We start from the raw sequence: 16,631 nt of genomic DNA, 5'->3' as shown, positions 1-16,631 counted from the left end.
AGAAAAATCATGCTACTCTAGCTCCAGATAATACGAACATTATCTAGAATGCGATACTTATATGCAACTTAATTGTAAGGGTGACAATTTGTGTTTGCGTGTCAGATTTGGGTCAAACTCCACAACCCTAATATGACATATTTAATTAAACGGTTCAAAATCATCAACCATATCCCTCTAATTTTGTATTAGGTTCGTGGGCTATGCCAAAAATTGACAGCAAGTATGTCGCATATCGGGTTCAAGTCGTATCGATGCATGAATATAAAACTATGTAGGTAAATCCTAACACGACCCATTTAATTAAATGGGTCTAACTTCTCAACCTTAACTCTTTAATTTTGTGTCAAATTCTTATTGAGATAACGGTTATGTGAAAAATTAACAACCCTAATTTAATGCAAATACTTAAATAAGATCCAGACATAATGACAAAATGTTACTCGCATGATCCCATTCTAGGGCAAAACAAACAAAATGAATGGTTCCTCTTTGAGCATACAAGAATTACATGAGAAGGAACCTTCTATACCTAATAGCAAGCAAGATTCATCGAAGCATCAACATACTTGATAGACATTGAAATTGAAATGATGCAAAAAACCAGAAGAAGTTATGGTTGAATTACCGAGATTAGTTTTTGATGGAACCGATGAGAAGTGCCAGACATGGCTGATGGCTGAGAGGAACGCTTGCTTGCAAACCACTACACGGCCTCTTTACTTCCAACAACAAAACAGGGGCACGCCGCTCGTGTCACTTGCGGGAGAGTCCTTTGGTATATCCTTCTGTTGTTACTTGTTGCCAGAAGGACAATGGAACATCTGGGAGAATATGCTACGGATGCTTCCAAACACCCAAGTTGAACTTCAAGGATTTTAGGGAGAACTGAAAACGGGCCATGGCTGCTTTATTGGAGACTGACAAAATTTTCTCAACCGGCTCAAAATGGAAAAAGGAGGAAATGGGCTGGTCCAAGTCCCAAAAAGGTTGAGACAAAATGGGCTGTTGCCCATGTCATGTCTGGGCCTATTGCTTATAACTCTTCTTTTTTTCCTAAAAAAACAAAATTCAACAAAGGCCCTTAGCCCATCGACAATAACTTCTTTTTTTATTTTCTCAAAAAAAAATAATAGTAAATAACTAGGAGAATTCTAACCAGGGCTCCGCTAAATTACTATTTATCCTAAAAACTTAAATTTATATATAAAAAAAACAATTATCTCACGTGTATGCTCAAACTTCTCTTTAATAGATAAAGTCTAACACATAAAATATTTAATTTAAGCATGAGGTAAATTGTGAAGTCACGGTTAAAGTATATGATTTTATCCCTATCGTATAGTCTAGCACGACCAATAATATGAGAAGTAAACCTATTTGGCAGTTGAGACAGCCTCAAATAACCCTCTGCATTTAAAATTAATGATGTCACTTCGAGCTCATCAACCAAAATTTATAGACTAATGGGTGTTCTCATCTTAGCCAATAATCAAATTATATAATTCCACAAAATTTATAGTTATTGATTTACATGAACTATCTACGTTACGTTGAATTTGGGGTAATTATTAAGATGGATTGAATTCAAAGAAATTTTGGAGTAATTTATAATTATAGTGGAAGGTTCTCAAGTACAGTAAAATGTCCAGTTTTTGTTACTTTCATATTGTACAGCAAGGTTGGTGTAATACCACAGCCCCGACAATTAACCTTTATATTAATCCCTAATATCATGATTATTGATTACAAACATAAAGATCCCACCATTCACAAAATTCATTAAGGAATAATTTGACTAGCCAACCAATTGTGAATTTCTTCAAGGGTGGAAAAGAGGAACACCCAACAACCAAAACCAGAAGACCTACAAAAGGGTGATGGTAGGCTCTTGAGTTTGAAAGGGAATTTTGGATAGGGACTGGTTTGATCCACCTGAGATGACAACAAGAAAAATAAAAAAACAATTGAAGATGATGATGGTGGGGAACACCCTTCTCCTTTCGTAGAAAAAGAAGAACAGAATCCTACAACTTTGGACATGATGCCAAAGGGATTACAAATTCAACTTTAAATCATGATTTCTAGGCCCTAATTTACAATATTTGATGGGGAAAATGTGGTAATAATATAATGTATATCACTAGAGTCGGCTAATGATTTTTCGACCGACCAAAATTTGTTAAAATAAAAGTCAGCTTAGGCAGGAGGAGCAGGCAGCATATTTGCATCGTGCAAGCCATAAAGGAAAAAATAAAAATAAAAATAGTCTTTTTCTTTTTCTTTTTCTTTTTCCATGTCTTTTGTGTTTTTAATTGAAAAGAAAAAAGAACTTAAAGTTGTATAACTCATGAATGTTGCAATGATCGACCATGTGATCCTGTGGGAGCAGTGGGATGGCTAATGCATGGCTTGGATACTTGAAAGCTAGCTAGATTCTTGTCTGAAGACCACAATATGTAGGAAATACCTAGATTGAGATCATGTGCAAATCATGATAGCAATGGCCGCGATCACCTTCAAACCATACCCATCATGTCACCCTTTGTATTTTTCTTTAATTTTTATAACGGTTGCACGGTATAAGTATTGCACCGGATCTTGGTCCGAAATAGCTTATACTAACTTGCATATAAGCTAGATGTTCTTTTAAACAGAAACCCAATTAGGATTGTGAGACACTAGTGGATAGCATTGGCCCCAAAAGAGCATTTAGTGTTCAAAGAAGGACCCAAAATTTAACAATACTTTTTTTCCAAGTTCAGAAAAAGGAAAGTGAAAAAAGAAGGAAACCTTCCACCCCAAGCATTTTGCACAGGTTTCAAAGGACGGGCTAGGCTAAGACAAAGCAAAGCCCATCTTCACAAGTCAAACCTTTTGTAGCAAAGACTTGGACCCGTTTGGTGACCATCTACTAACCTTTCAAAAAACAACACAAAGACTTGGACCTGTTCAAAGCTGAAAGCAGAACATGCGTGCCCCATGCCATGGCCCCCCCAGTCTCTGCGCCAATGCCTTGCCTTGTAAAGAACCCAAATTTCTGACTTTAGCAGATCTTTTAATAAGACTGAGAAAAAGCAAAGTAGACTACCTTACGCTTCCTTTGTTTTTACTTTGTTTTGCTTTGCTTCTCTTTTCTGCGTCTTTTCTTTTTGGCCTTTGTATCTTTTTCATTTTCCTTTCACCACTTTTTGGAAGTTTCTCGTCACCATCCCTCCGTCTTCTCTACACAACAAAACCCCTTCACTATAACACATCCACATTAACTCCCACGCGCAACCCAAATTCCGATGGTTGGTTTTTTCTTCACTTCAATATTGTCTTGCATAGACTTGAAACAAGTCTTGTTTTAAATCGTTATTTTAATTGTTCAACTATCTTTTGAAAGGTATTCTATCGTATCCAAATTCTCTTCAAAACGAGAAACCAACAAGTTTGACTCAGACTTTGTGGTTGAGACTTTGTCACTTGGTCTTAACTTTTATTCTCTATGTTCCCTATAGTTTTGTATTTCCTCACAAACGGAATTCAAAAGTTGAAATTAAACGTGACAAGCATTCCAATTTAGCTAGTGATGAAATTTGTTTTTGCATTTGAACTATCACTGATTCTCGTTGGCTCTAGGACCGCTATATGCCTAAATATTACATCAAAATCTCCTATAATTAATTGTTTAAATTACACATAATTCCAACATTTAAAGATTACGAAACTCACTTGTTTTTATATCCTTTTAGATTTTTAACAATTTTATTATCCAAATTATTAAAACTTTAGACAATAAATATGATAAAAACTTATCTATTCAAGCAACTTATGAATCATCAACCGTCTACCCATTTGTTCATATAAGTAAACCTATAAAGACAGTCAAATACGCAATTTAAACAGTAAAATTAGTGAAAAATCCGAGTATCCTTATGGTCAAATCAGAAACCGTAAAGACAGGGTTCTTTAATGAGTAGAGACAACCCAAAACATGATCTTAAATGACATTGAATATTGAGGTTCTACAATGTCGGATAATAATACAAAAAAAAATAGAATTCAAACAGTTGATGAGCGCGTGTGGGGAGAAGAACTCAAGTACTCTGTTGAACTCTGATACGAAACCTGCATTCTTCAGAGACTGATTTTGTATTTCTGGTCTGCAAATCTGAAACTTTATAGGTCTACCACAGGCCACAGCCTATACGCACACTCTCTCTCTTTTGAAAGAACAGTCTCACATGCTAGCCCGTTGAATCCCACGTAAGCAATTCAATGTAAAAAAACACAACGAAAACATACAAAAACAAAATCAAAATACAAAAAGCAACCCTCTCTGCCTCTTCAAAAAGCAAAAGAAAAGCTTACGTTATTCTCTGCTTCCCAATGCTTGCAAACACAACCATAAAACGAAGTGAAGATTAAACACAGCTTTCTCATTTCACTCATTACAACTCACGCTCTCTCTCTCTCTCTCTCTCTCTCTCTCAAGTTTAAACCCCTTTATAAAACCCATCAAAACCCTAAAATAGCCCAAACCCAATCCTCATATCACAACCACCATGGAAGCTCTGAATTTCCTGAAGTTCTGGAGACCCACCAACACCTACCCCTTCATCACCAATGGAGCTCCTCATCCTCTAAATGAAAAAGAGGATGAACTTGAAAAAGAAGAAGAAGAAGACTCTTTCTTCGACTTGGAGCTCACTGTTTTTGACTTTGACAGCAAGAAAGACAAAAGCAACGACAACCCCGAAGCCAACAATGTCAAAGACAATAAAACCAGGCTTGATACCAAGGAACACCACAACAACTCGGCCAAAAAAGCTGCCCTCAATTTCTCAGAGACAGCCCTTTCTCTGTCTCCTAACGATCCTATTTCCAGAAGAAAAATCCTCCCGATTGAGCCCACCTCCAAGCCTCAGTCCCCGATCGCTCTGCTCAAATCAGCTCCAAGATTTCAAGTCCTCATGTTTAAGAAGCCGAAGTCAAAGTCAATGGCAACTGCAAAAAGAGAGTCCAAAACCGTTTCCATGGATAACCAGGAGCAAAGAAGACAAGAAAGCAAGGCCTTCTTCACGGTGAAACTCAAGGTTGAAGAAGCTCCGAAAAACTCACTATTCACCAGAGGAAACAGTTTGAGAAAAACCGAAAGCAAAATACAAGACTCCCAGCCCTCAGAGGACTCAAAAGCAGAGCGATTCTCAAAGGAAGTGATACAAAAATATTTGAACCTAATCAAACCTCTATACGTCAAGGTCTCAAAAAGGTACAGCGAAAAGATAAAGTTCTCCGAAGAGTTATCGGTGGCTTCCACTGCGTCGTCTCCGTCTACGGTGGCGTTGCCTAAGAAGAAGAAGCCCTTGCGGAAAAGCAAATCCGCATCGGCTTCGATCGCAGCTGCACAGCCGGTGAATAGGAGAGATGATTCGCTGTTGCAGCAGGATGATGGTATTCAAAGCGCCATTCTTCATTGCAAGAGATCCTTCAATTCTTCTAGAGGTATAGGATATGCTCATAAGTAAATGTAATGAATCAAGATTTCAAATTTCTGAAACTTAAATATATTTTGCTGGATTCCAATTCTCAGTCTTTTCTACCTTTTGTTTCAGATTCTTCATTTTTAACGAGCTCTATTAGCGATTCGTTGCATGACAAATCAAGAAATTCATATTCTAGAGGTATAATCGACTCTGTTTCAATATTGAGTTTTATAGTCGTGATTTTGCTTAATGAAGTTCAAAGTTTCACCCTTTTTTTTGTTTTTTTTATTTTTTTATTTTTTGTAATTTAATCTCAGATTCTTCTCTGATGTCGCGATTTGCAAGCGAACCTTCTGAAGAGATATCCGTCAAAACATGCATTGAGGAAGGCAATGTGGTTGGCATTTGAGATGCTTTGATGGGAAATGGAAAGCAGGAGGAAACTGAACAGGGCACTCTGTTCTTGTGTTTTGTTGTAAAGAAGAAACAGGGAAGAATCGCAGAGGATAGCGTAGGTTTAGTTTTTTTTTGTTTTTTTGTTTTTTTTTTCAATGTTCGGGTGTCTTAGGTATGATGACCAGCGGGTGTCATACACTCACTTGGTGTTGTCTGTAAAGTGATGGTGTCATTATGAAGAGATTGAAAGAATTCCTTATTTGTGATCTTTTGTGTGTGCTCTGTTCTGTGTCTGTTTGCAGTTTCGGGCCCTGCATTTCTACCATTATATCACTTTTTGAGATATATATGATATGGGATAGCTGTTCGAATCAAATATATCATCATTTCTGTGCATTTTGAGATTGAAATGACATGACGGTTTTATTGCTTTTGTTTTTGTTTTTCTTTCATTTTTTGGGGAGCCTTAACTTTTTCAGAAAATGCAGTCCCAGGTTGGGTATATTGTGTTGCATAAAGGTTGAAGTGGGAAAAGATTGATCGTAAGGAACATGTTTTCCAGACCCATCAATTGCATTTTGCCATTTTGCCAATTCAGAATTTGGAGGCCATATTTCTGTGAGAAACAGAAATAGTTGGTGGGGAAGGGGAGGAGAGGAGAGGAGAGGTGTTAAGCTTGCTATAGTCTATAGATCTCAATGTTTTAAATGATCCTGACAAACTTCACTCTTTTGAAAGTACTTTTGAAGAGAAAAGCAATTTACACTTGCTTTTGTACAAATCTGTGGGCATTAAAACGTGAAAATAAATCATTAATATAGAGGAGCATATGCCATGATATATGCTTTCTTCACCGTCTCTATTCAAACCACCATGCAACCATCCATGGATTGAGATCTCCAACGCAGGATTTGTTTGTGTTACTGTTAATTACTTTTTGGTCAATTTGATTTGCACTTTTATAGTACGGGTTATCTCCGTTTTAAACATTATTAAAACTAGTATATGCAGTTTTCTTTTTCATTTTAGTTCATTCTATCTAACAATTTATTGGCTCGCCATTGGGCATCCGCCATGTCATTTATGTATCTATTGTTACCACATCATCATCAATCAATAAATAAATTAATTAATTAATAATAGGGAGGGAGATCATCTCCGCCACCCACCGCTAGGGGAGATCCCACCTCTATGGGTAGCGGAGATCCTTCTCCCTCTCTTGCAAGTAGGTCGCGTTTGGTGGTTGGTGGAGACGATCTTTCTTGTTAACATTTTTTTATCTTTCTTGCTAACATTTTTTATTTTAAATAATATTGACGCGGCAAGAATGGATGAATGATGTAACATGAGAGACATGTGATAGACGTTTAATGGCTTTGACACGGAGAGTTGTTAGACTTTTGGACGGAAAATAGATGAAATGACAAACAAAAAAGGGAAAGCCACATGCACCACTTTCAATAGTTTTTAAAATCAATGCAATTGTCCGATAAAAGTGCAAATCACAAGGACCAACAAGGTATTTAACTCTTCTTTTTTTTTTTTTTTTTTTTTTTTTTTGGGTCATGAAATTATATCTCAAGACTCTAACATGTTTGCTTGGGGTGAGTGTCCCCAAAAATTAGGCTGTTGAAATTTTAGTGAAATTCAGACAACCTAAGAGATGAGAGTTATGAGCAATTTAAGGCATGAGACCTTCCTACTTAAGACAAATGAGCCTCGCAACCCTTCTCTTAAGTTACTCAAATTTTAGTAAAATTCATGTAGCTTAATTTCAAAGAATCCAAATTTAGGGCATTTTGTAATTTTATTATTGATGTTGATATGTTAGATTTGACGATTTATGACAAAATTTTTAATGGAAGTTGATAGCGAGCGGAGAGTTATTTGTCATTTTTATTTAGAACAAGAAGTTTTAAGCAATATTTTTACACCGGAAAAATCTAATTGCAAATTGGTGATACCCAAAAATTGATTTTGCATTTGTCCCTCATTATTTACCTTATTATTATTATTTTTCAATTATCTTTTTGTGTTATTTTATGGTTATTAATTCTTAATTGGTTCCTTGGGTATGCCATCCACTTCGTGGAATGTTAAAAAACCAAATATACTCTTTTCAATTGTACTCATGATTGTAGCAAACAAAAGTATAAAATGTGTTACCTTCACCAAAAAAAAAAAAAAAAATTACATAAAATAATGTTACATGATATCAGGTTTGCTGAAATTCTATTTCCAAAGCGGGAGCTCTATCTCTTCTTTGAACCGAATAGTGGTGTTTGTTGGTAGTTGGTACCCCTATCTCTTATTTTCTGTTTAATGTTCTTTAATTTTTATATAAAAAAATAATAATTATAATAAGTTTTTTTATTTATTTTGTTATATTTATTTCAGGTATTGTAATAATTAGAGCTCATTCGGAGCAGCCTAAGTTTGACCAAAAATGAATCACACACAGAGATATCTGCTACTGCTAGGCAGCTGCAAATTCAAACTAATGGGTCACACTCACACATGGAGTTGATTGAAAATTTGAATTTTGAAAATGAAAAGAGAGTAGGAAGGAAAGAGTAGGACATTAGGTGTTTGTTTGAAGTCATAAATGAAATGAGGACGAACGCTCTGACGCTGCAAACAAAACCAAATTTCCAATGCACCATCATCATTCATAATGGCAAGATATGCCAAAATCAACCAAAACAGTGTGGCCCATCTCCCATTGCTCTCTTCACTGTGCACCTTATTGGCTTATTGCACGACTGGCCAACATTGCAGACTTCTTAGGGCACCTCTACCCAACTTGGTCCCCTGCATCAAATGGGAATCCTCAATTTTTCAACTCCCACACGTAAACCCACTTGCAGTCTAATTCATAATTTCCACGTATTTTTTTGTCTTTTTATTTTTTAAGAGGTAAAAATCTCATTTTAATATGATTAACTAAATATTATTTAATTTAAATGAATTAGAGAAGATCATAATTTACAATTCTATCCTTCATATTGTTAGCAATAAATTGCTAAGAAATCGAATAAAAAATAATAAATAAATCAAACTTATCCAGAAAATACATACATGGGTTTTGCTTGGAATAGAGGCTGATTTATTATTATTATTATTATTATCTTCTCTTTTTCCAAATTCCTAGGAAAGTTCTTTTACGTTATTACGGTTAGATAATGAAGAACATTGGCCCTTGGTTTTTCTGCTTGATAAAACTATAGTTTCGAGTGGACCCATCAACCTAGAAAAAAGAAAACTGGCTCAATAGAAAGAGAGAGAGAGAGAGAGAAAAAGACAGAGACTCTGTTTCTACATATGGAGATGAGAGGACGCCAAAAAAAAAGGGTTCATTGCACCAATTTATTATATATAACTCAAAAATCGTGAGTGTTACAAATCGTTTTCAGAAAGGATGCAGTGAACCAAGGGACACGGCACAAACAAAGACCCGACATCATATTTTTCTCCGAGGACCGTAGATTGCCTCTGTTTCCTTCCTCTGCTGATTTTGTTGTGTCTCATGTGTGTTGTTAATGTTGCCATTTTGGGGGATCGTATTTGCACCAACGCATTGTAGATGTAAGATGGTTGAATATGGGCTCATGTGAGCATCATTAAGCCCGTATTCCGGAATTCTTGTTTGGCGAAAATATCATCCGTAGGAGACATTATGATTGGGAATCAGTATTCTTGCCTGAGTTCAAGGCCAACAAAATTACATCATACATGAATCGGCAAACGATGGTATAAACGAAGACCAAGTTAAGTGTAACCGCTAGAGAAAGTTTTAGCCACAGGAATGGATTGACCTCGAGCTAACAAAGTCACTGCAATCTTATCCACCATGCATATAATCAAAAGATAAATGTTAATTTTCATTTTTTTGCGTATTTCTCTACAAGAGATTTGGCAAATTTATTATTTATAGTGAATTTGCAAAAGAGATGAATTAGAAAACAATATGACATATATATGACGTATATGACAATTGGGATCTTAACATAATGATAAATTATCAAAATTATATATCTTGGCAGTGTAAGATGTTAGAATATATATATTGTCCCACATTGTATATTGGTGTCTCAGTTAGTCTCACACTGTATAATTATGGCTAGGTTAGCTAGTTCAAGTCTTGACCTTAATGTTCACTTATATTTTAGTTGAATATTTGGTACTTATTCAAATATTTGGAACTTACTTATTCAGAGAAAATTTAAACTTAAGTGTAAATGTTAAAATATTAATTAAATAATAAAATTTACAATATTTTTTTTGCAATAAGTCATAATTTAACATATGGAGGAGTTTTCTATTAGCTAGAGAATTAATTCATGCAGGGTCTATTTGGAGGATAGAGGACAGCAGGAAGGTCTTCATTTGGGGTGATAGATGGATCCCGAAACCAACAACCTTTGCCATCCAATCGCCATGCAATGGCTTGCCTGTGGATGCAAAGGTAAGTGTTCTGATTGATCCGATGACATCTTCGTGGAATATTGAGCTTATTCAAAATTCCTTTTTGGTGGAGGAGGCAAAGATCATATGCAACTTACCCATTAGTAGGTATCAGCAAGAGGATAAGTTGGTTTGGCATCGAACAAGCACGAGAGAATTCTCGGTGTGAAGTGCTAACCACTTGGAGATGGAGTAGTGTGGACCCATGCAGGGAGAGAGTTCCTTTTTAAACAAAAATAGGGACTTGTGGAATTGTATCTAGAAATTGAAGATCCCCAATGCTGTAAGAATGTTTTTATGGAAGGTGTGAAGCAATATCCTCCCAACGAAAGACAACCTTAAACGGCAAAGGGTACTCCAAGATGACCTCTATTTTATATGCAATAGATATGTGGAGTTTGCCAAACATACTTTTTGGGATTGCCCAGCTGCCCAAGATGTTTGGGGTGGAAGCGAGCGAGCAGATTTTTCAAGAGCCAATGTGATAGGGGGGATTTCTTGGCGGTGATGGAATATTTGATGGAGCGGTGCAACATCGAAGAGTTGGAGCTGGCCGGGGTTATTGCATGTGCAATATGGAAGAGACGTAACTTTGTGTTGCATGGGGGGAATTGTTTGCACCTGAAGCGTCTAATCCAAGAGGCGGAGGAGTTGTTAAGTCAGTTCCGGAGAGCCAACAAGAACAACCCCAGTCAACTGGCAGAAACAACGAGGACGCTTCAAGTTCGTTGGACTAACCCTCCCCTTGATAGCTACAAAGCTAATTGGGATGCAACGATAAATTTGAAAGAGAAGAGGATTGGGATAGGAGTGATTATCCGGGACAACATGGGGCGGGTCTTGGCGGCTCAATGCAAGACCATACAAGCTGTGTATGACCCTACCACTGCAAAGGCAGTTGCGGCTTTACACACTCTAGAACTAAGCCGTGATTCTAGATTGTAGGAAGTGCTGCTTGAAGGGGATTCAAAGATTGTGGTTACGACCCTAAAAGACATGGACTCTAATTTTTGTCGATATGGGCGGGTAGGTAATTGATGATGCCAAGGTAGTGCTAAAGGTGTTCCGATGATGGGAAGTGCACCATGTCAAATGAGAAGCTAATATGACAGCGCATGGACTTGCAAAGGAGGCGGCCTGTAACAATTCAGACACTGACAAACAAGATTTGGCTTGAAGAAGTTTCTCACTGTATTTTTGACATTATCAATTTAAAGCGTTTAGCTCTTGTTTTGTAGAGCCTCGGCTATGTTATTCTTAATGAATGATATTAGAATATATATATATATATATGAGAAGAAAGATATTGAATGCAGGAACTTTTTGAGTGAAGGCTTGAACTCATTTTGTGCTTAAATATTTTACGATTTTGTGATAAGCGGTAGGCCGTGAAAATGGAATGGGCATTTCGTTGGTTTAGGAAAAGAGTGGCCCGTGGGCCAACAATTGCGGAGGGGCCTCTATAAAACATATAAAAAATATAAAAATATAAGGGCCTCCATGAACCGCATATAGGCCTAGGGAAACATATAAAAAAATATAAAATTACAACGATTAGCAACAAGATCAGTCACAAATCACAAGTCCCAACGAGTTGAGATTTTCGGCAGCCCGGGGTCATCCCAGCGTCTGCCAAATTTGACGTGGCTAATTTTTTTTTTTAATTAAAGAAGATAGATATTAAAGGGAAATTCAAATTTGAAATATTAGCACTAAATTTGAGGTATTAACACCAAAATTTGAGGGATTAGTACCAAATTTAGGATGATCAAATCCTTTTTGGGTGATATAAATTCTTAAAAGGTTAACTTTTCATTCCTAAATTTTAATTTTGAATCCAAAAACAAGTTTTAATTAAGGCATTAAAAATTAAATATTAACTTATAAAAATTTAACTAAAAAAAAAAAATACAAAATTTATTTTTTATTTTTATTTTTAATATATGTCCTACGCTAGGCTGCCCATAGCAGGACTTTGTCCCATCTACTAGTCTACAACGGCTCATTTAGGGGTCATCTAAGCATTTGTCCAGGGTATCAATCAAGCAATGAATGAGAATGGGTCTACCACAATTAGCCGTTTAAAATATGAAATTCATCTATTTGAATAAGTGATTGAACCATTCAAAATTTATTTACACCGTTGAATTTTTTATAAATTTTCTCACAATAATTGCTCAAATTCCTAACAATTTGAACGCCTCTTAGATTCCCATCCCAGTGAAGGAAAGTCAAATGGGAAGCCAAACACATGCACATTTTCATACCAAATACACTACTACTTGCAAAACCTACCCTACCACGGCGACTTTGAACTGAAATTTCAGGTAAATTGTCAATCTTGTGGGGGTGATGTTGAAAAAGGTGATAAAGATAGGTTAGTGGGGTTGAAATGCAGAGGGTGCCCAGTTTGGAGCCTTTTCAGCCATGCATCTAGGCATAGGTTAGTTTAATAGAGCACCACAAAAAACAAAACAAAACAAAACAAAACCCCACATAGACTTAACTGCTTAGATATCTCCAGTTGCTGTGTGTCACTTTCCCCACTTAATTGGTCTAACTATTGTTCATTCTGTTGATAAGTCAACTGAAAAGGTTAGAACGCATTTGAACCTTGGAAGTTTATACCCGTTATCAAATTAGTCTTTGAATATTGAAGTGTTTTTTTTTAATTGAATGAGGAAAATGGTTACATGGGAGGATCCTTTCCATTATTGATCCAAAAAAAAAGAGAATGAGCGATCCTAAAAATAAAAATGGGGTGGACTCTTCAACAACAAATTCAAAACAAACAAAAACAGTGCTTAAATAATTACAAAGGATAGGAAATTGGTTAAACAAGTAATCCGATCCTCTCAAGGGGCCGCACAAAGCGGTTACAGAAGCAAAATGGGCACAGATTAATGCGAACCTATCTGAGCCCTTACTTGCAACGAGCAATATCCATAGGAAGGAGGATGAAGCCGAAGAAGCACTGTCAAAGTCCGAATTAGGAATTGTAGGAGAGAGAAGTACCAATACAAATTCGGTTACAAAAGTCTCCACACCTGAATCTAACTAATATAGTACAAGGAGACTAACCCATAACAAAAAACAATAGAAATACAAATAACAACATAAATAAACAAAACACAGCAAAACAACCACAAGAAGAAGCAGCAGTCGGGGCACGTAAGATGGAGCTCACTGGACGGCGCATGGGAGACACGTTACGGCAAGTGCGAGCCACACTCCAACGCGTGGTGGACGGAACGATGCGCGGAGGGTGGTGACATCAAGTTGGGATGATGGTGAGCACAGTGGATAGGCGCGTGGGAGGAAGAAGACTCCAGAATAAAGTAGATCTAATTTAAAAAAAAAAAACTAGATCTAAAAATACCAACAGCTCCGAGAAGAGGACGAGTGGCGTGGCAGTGGGCATGGATGACGGTGATGGAGCGACGAAGGCTGAGCAAAGGGAATGGAAATGGCCGGAGCTTCTAGTCTGATTGGGAAGAACTAAAAAATGGCAAAAAACTTGAGAGAAAACAAAGGAAGAAAAGAAGAAAGAGGGGAGGAGGAGGAAAAAGATCCATTCCTCCTCCCCTAGAAACCCTTACGAGAAAGTGGAAAACCCTCATAGAGGAGGTGGAAAACCCTCACAAAGGAGGTGGAAAAAAGTTTTCTAGAGAGAAAGTAGAGCCTCTCTCTCTAGAAGACGATTTTTGCTTTTTTGTGAAGCTATAACCCTTTGAATATTGAAGTTAATCAAGTTATCCCCCTTCAAGTTTCTTTTTGTTTTCCCTGAGAAACAGTGAGCCTTTTACAAAATAGCTTGAAGAATGAATCCATTGAGGGCCTGAGGCAATAGACTGATAGATTTAGACTTAAATCATAAGTCTAATTTCAAAATGAACATAAGAACACACAAAAAAAAAAAAAAAAAAAAGGCATATGAGGGACCTTATGCTATCAACAGATATCGCTATATTCCTTGGTCACAGTATGAAAAAAAACCAAGGAAAAAAAGAAAGAAAGAAAAGAAAACGGGAGACTGGGGGATATATATTGTAAGAAGACATCACTTGCATTTCAAATTCTGGATTTCTAGTAATCCGATATTAACATTCATGGTGCAATCCATCTGAGCAGATTTCTTTTTCTTGAAAACCTTCAATAGGTGCACTTTCCCATCCAGCTTTGAGGAGCTGGTCAGCGGCAAAAGAGCCCCAGCCACATCGCTTGATATCCCAGAATTGACAGGCAAATTTAGTGAACTCAGGGTAACTGTGGCGTTGACCTTCTTGGTTGATCGAGCCCTGGCTCGTGCCTTTTCAATAGCGGCCTCACCAAGAGTCATGCCCTTGTAGGCAAACCTAACAGTGCCATGTTCATATTTGAAGTGACCAAAGTTGGTGTTCTTTACCGTGAATTGAGCATTCGTCCGCAAGGAAAATGAAGAATTTGAAAGATCAGTAATATTAAAGGAGGCAGCAAGCAGCCGGAACTTGGGAGCTTTGATGCGCACGACGACTAGAACAAAGGCCAAGATGACTATGGTTTGGACCACAGCGAAAGCAGCAATGTATACCATGCACTTCACGCGCTTCTTTTTGCGTAGCTCTTTGGTGTGTGCCGTGAACGACTCGTCGTCGCTGCGGCCACGGCCGTTGGCCGCCGGTGCCAACGGGTAGGGTGAAGATTGATCCTTGCCTGCCATTTGCTCTTGACAAACTGAGATTTTTTAGAGTTCGAACTTTGTGAGAGCAACTATTTATAGATATAAGTTCACATTACAAATTAGAGAAAAAAAAAAAAAAAATTCACATTACAATATAATATATCGTAGGAATTGTTAGAAGATATTTGAAACACTTTCCTAGAAAATGTTTCCAGGTACCATTTTTTCCCCCAAACCAAACGCGTAAGAATTTGACTTTTATGGGCTTGTTTAGATGATTGCAATTGACTAATATCTTTCTCACAATCAATTGTCTATCACCCCCACCCCAAAAATGTCACTGTAGGATTACCCCACCCATATGCATTAAGAGTTAGAATATTCTATATATTATTCTATAGGGTTTATTGTCTTTCATATCAGAGTTTATTCCATACCTTAATTAGTTTAGGGTTTATTGTTTATCACTCATAGCTTCTCTCTATATAGAGATCTCTATAATATCATATCGTATAACAATCTTACTCAATACAATGTAGTTCATTGTTTTCTTTTGCTCTCTTTCTCTTCTTTCTCTCATGCTTTCACTCCAATATATTTACAATATATTTAATATGGTATCATAGCTATTTAACATGGGTGATAAAATAGTGAATACATTACCTACTATTTAGGGCATTATAACGCACGCATCTTTTCAAAGCTTGCGTGCGCAGGTTCTTCAACCAAAAAATTAATTTTTATGCACTAAATGTTATAAAGAAACACATGGTCCATGCCACATATACTCATTTGGGACATGACCGAAAGAAAAGCGTAAATGTATAATAAATATATGAGCAAAAGTGTGTTTTTAATTTGTGATTATTCTCTGAAATTTTTAAAATGGGTTTTAACAGCTTAGTAGTGGATTTAAAAGGTTCATTCCGTGTGGTTTCCGTCCAAAAAAATGACGCCCATTAAGCAACATCAACATTTTTGGTTAAAATAATAATAACGGTGGTAATTATACAAAATATGAGCTCTTTATGGTTGGAGAGCTAATCATATTGCAGTTTAGGGTTTTTTTGGTTGCCGGTGATGAGCTTCCTCAGTGCCTCCCTCAGAAAAAGGGTGATAAACTTGGTCAAAGTAGGGTCTAATTATAGGAACGGGATTGGCTGCAATTTTCTGCCCAATTAGTCTGTACCATCGTGCAAGGCATTGTAAATTTTGAGATAGGGTTTTGACGGCGCGTTATGACTCTCGTTAACTGGGTTTACCAATTTTCTCCTTGGTCAAAAGTATTATCACGACCAAGGTTAAATGCAAGATTAATATGTATTTTCAACGAGGAAAAGACCCAGGAGCTAGGAATGAGTTCTCCTTCTAGCTTGGCAGTGATTATTCAATTCTTGGTTAATGTTTTTTTCTTCTTCTGTCCTAATTAAAAACATGAATTGTTTTGATCCAAAAGATGGGCATTCTTATTTTCACTCGGAAATTTGACAGGCTTACCAAATGACGTGCGATACAAAATTGGGTGGACTGGATGTTATTCAGGAATATTGTAGGCCCTATACATTTACTTTTTGGCAGATAACCATTAAGAGCGAATCTGTATTTGGTTTGAATTCTGCAGTGTGAAACTGACATTTCAG

At 36.8% G+C, this 16,631-nt stretch overlaps 2 protein-coding genes across 2 annotated transcripts; one reads left to right on the top strand and one right to left on the bottom strand.

Annotated features, from left to right (window-relative positions):
* The first annotated feature begins 4,119 nt into the window (after window positions 1–4,119).
* LOC132162094 (membrane-associated kinase regulator 5) lies at window positions 4,120–6,133 on the top strand. The gene is made up of 3 exons (XM_059572347.1): window positions 4,120–5,490; window positions 5,601–5,669; window positions 5,789–6,133. Exons 1-3 carry the CDS (start codon window positions 4,551–4,553, stop codon window positions 5,878–5,880), a joined length of 1,101 nt encoding a protein of 366 aa, XP_059428330.1. The 5' UTR covers window positions 4,120–4,550; the 3' UTR covers window positions 5,881–6,133.
* Window positions 6,134–13,054: 6,921 nt separating this feature from the next.
* LOC132162983 (late embryogenesis abundant protein At1g64065-like) lies at window positions 13,055–15,203 on the bottom strand. The gene has a single exon (XM_059573189.1). The coding sequence runs from the start codon at window positions 15,028–15,030 to the stop codon at window positions 14,392–14,394; it is 639 nt and encodes a 212-aa protein (XP_059429172.1). The 5' UTR covers window positions 15,031–15,203; the 3' UTR covers window positions 13,055–14,391.
* Between the last annotated feature and the right edge of the window lie 1,428 nt (window positions 15,204–16,631).

The sequence above is a fragment of the Corylus avellana genome, chromosome ca1 (genome assembly GCF_901000735.1).
Source record: "Corylus avellana chromosome ca1, CavTom2PMs-1.0".
NCBI lineage: Eukaryota > Viridiplantae > Streptophyta > Magnoliopsida > Fagales > Betulaceae > Corylus > Corylus avellana.
Note: the sequence above shows the minus strand (reverse complement) of the source record. Positions and strands in the feature narration are given on the sequence as shown.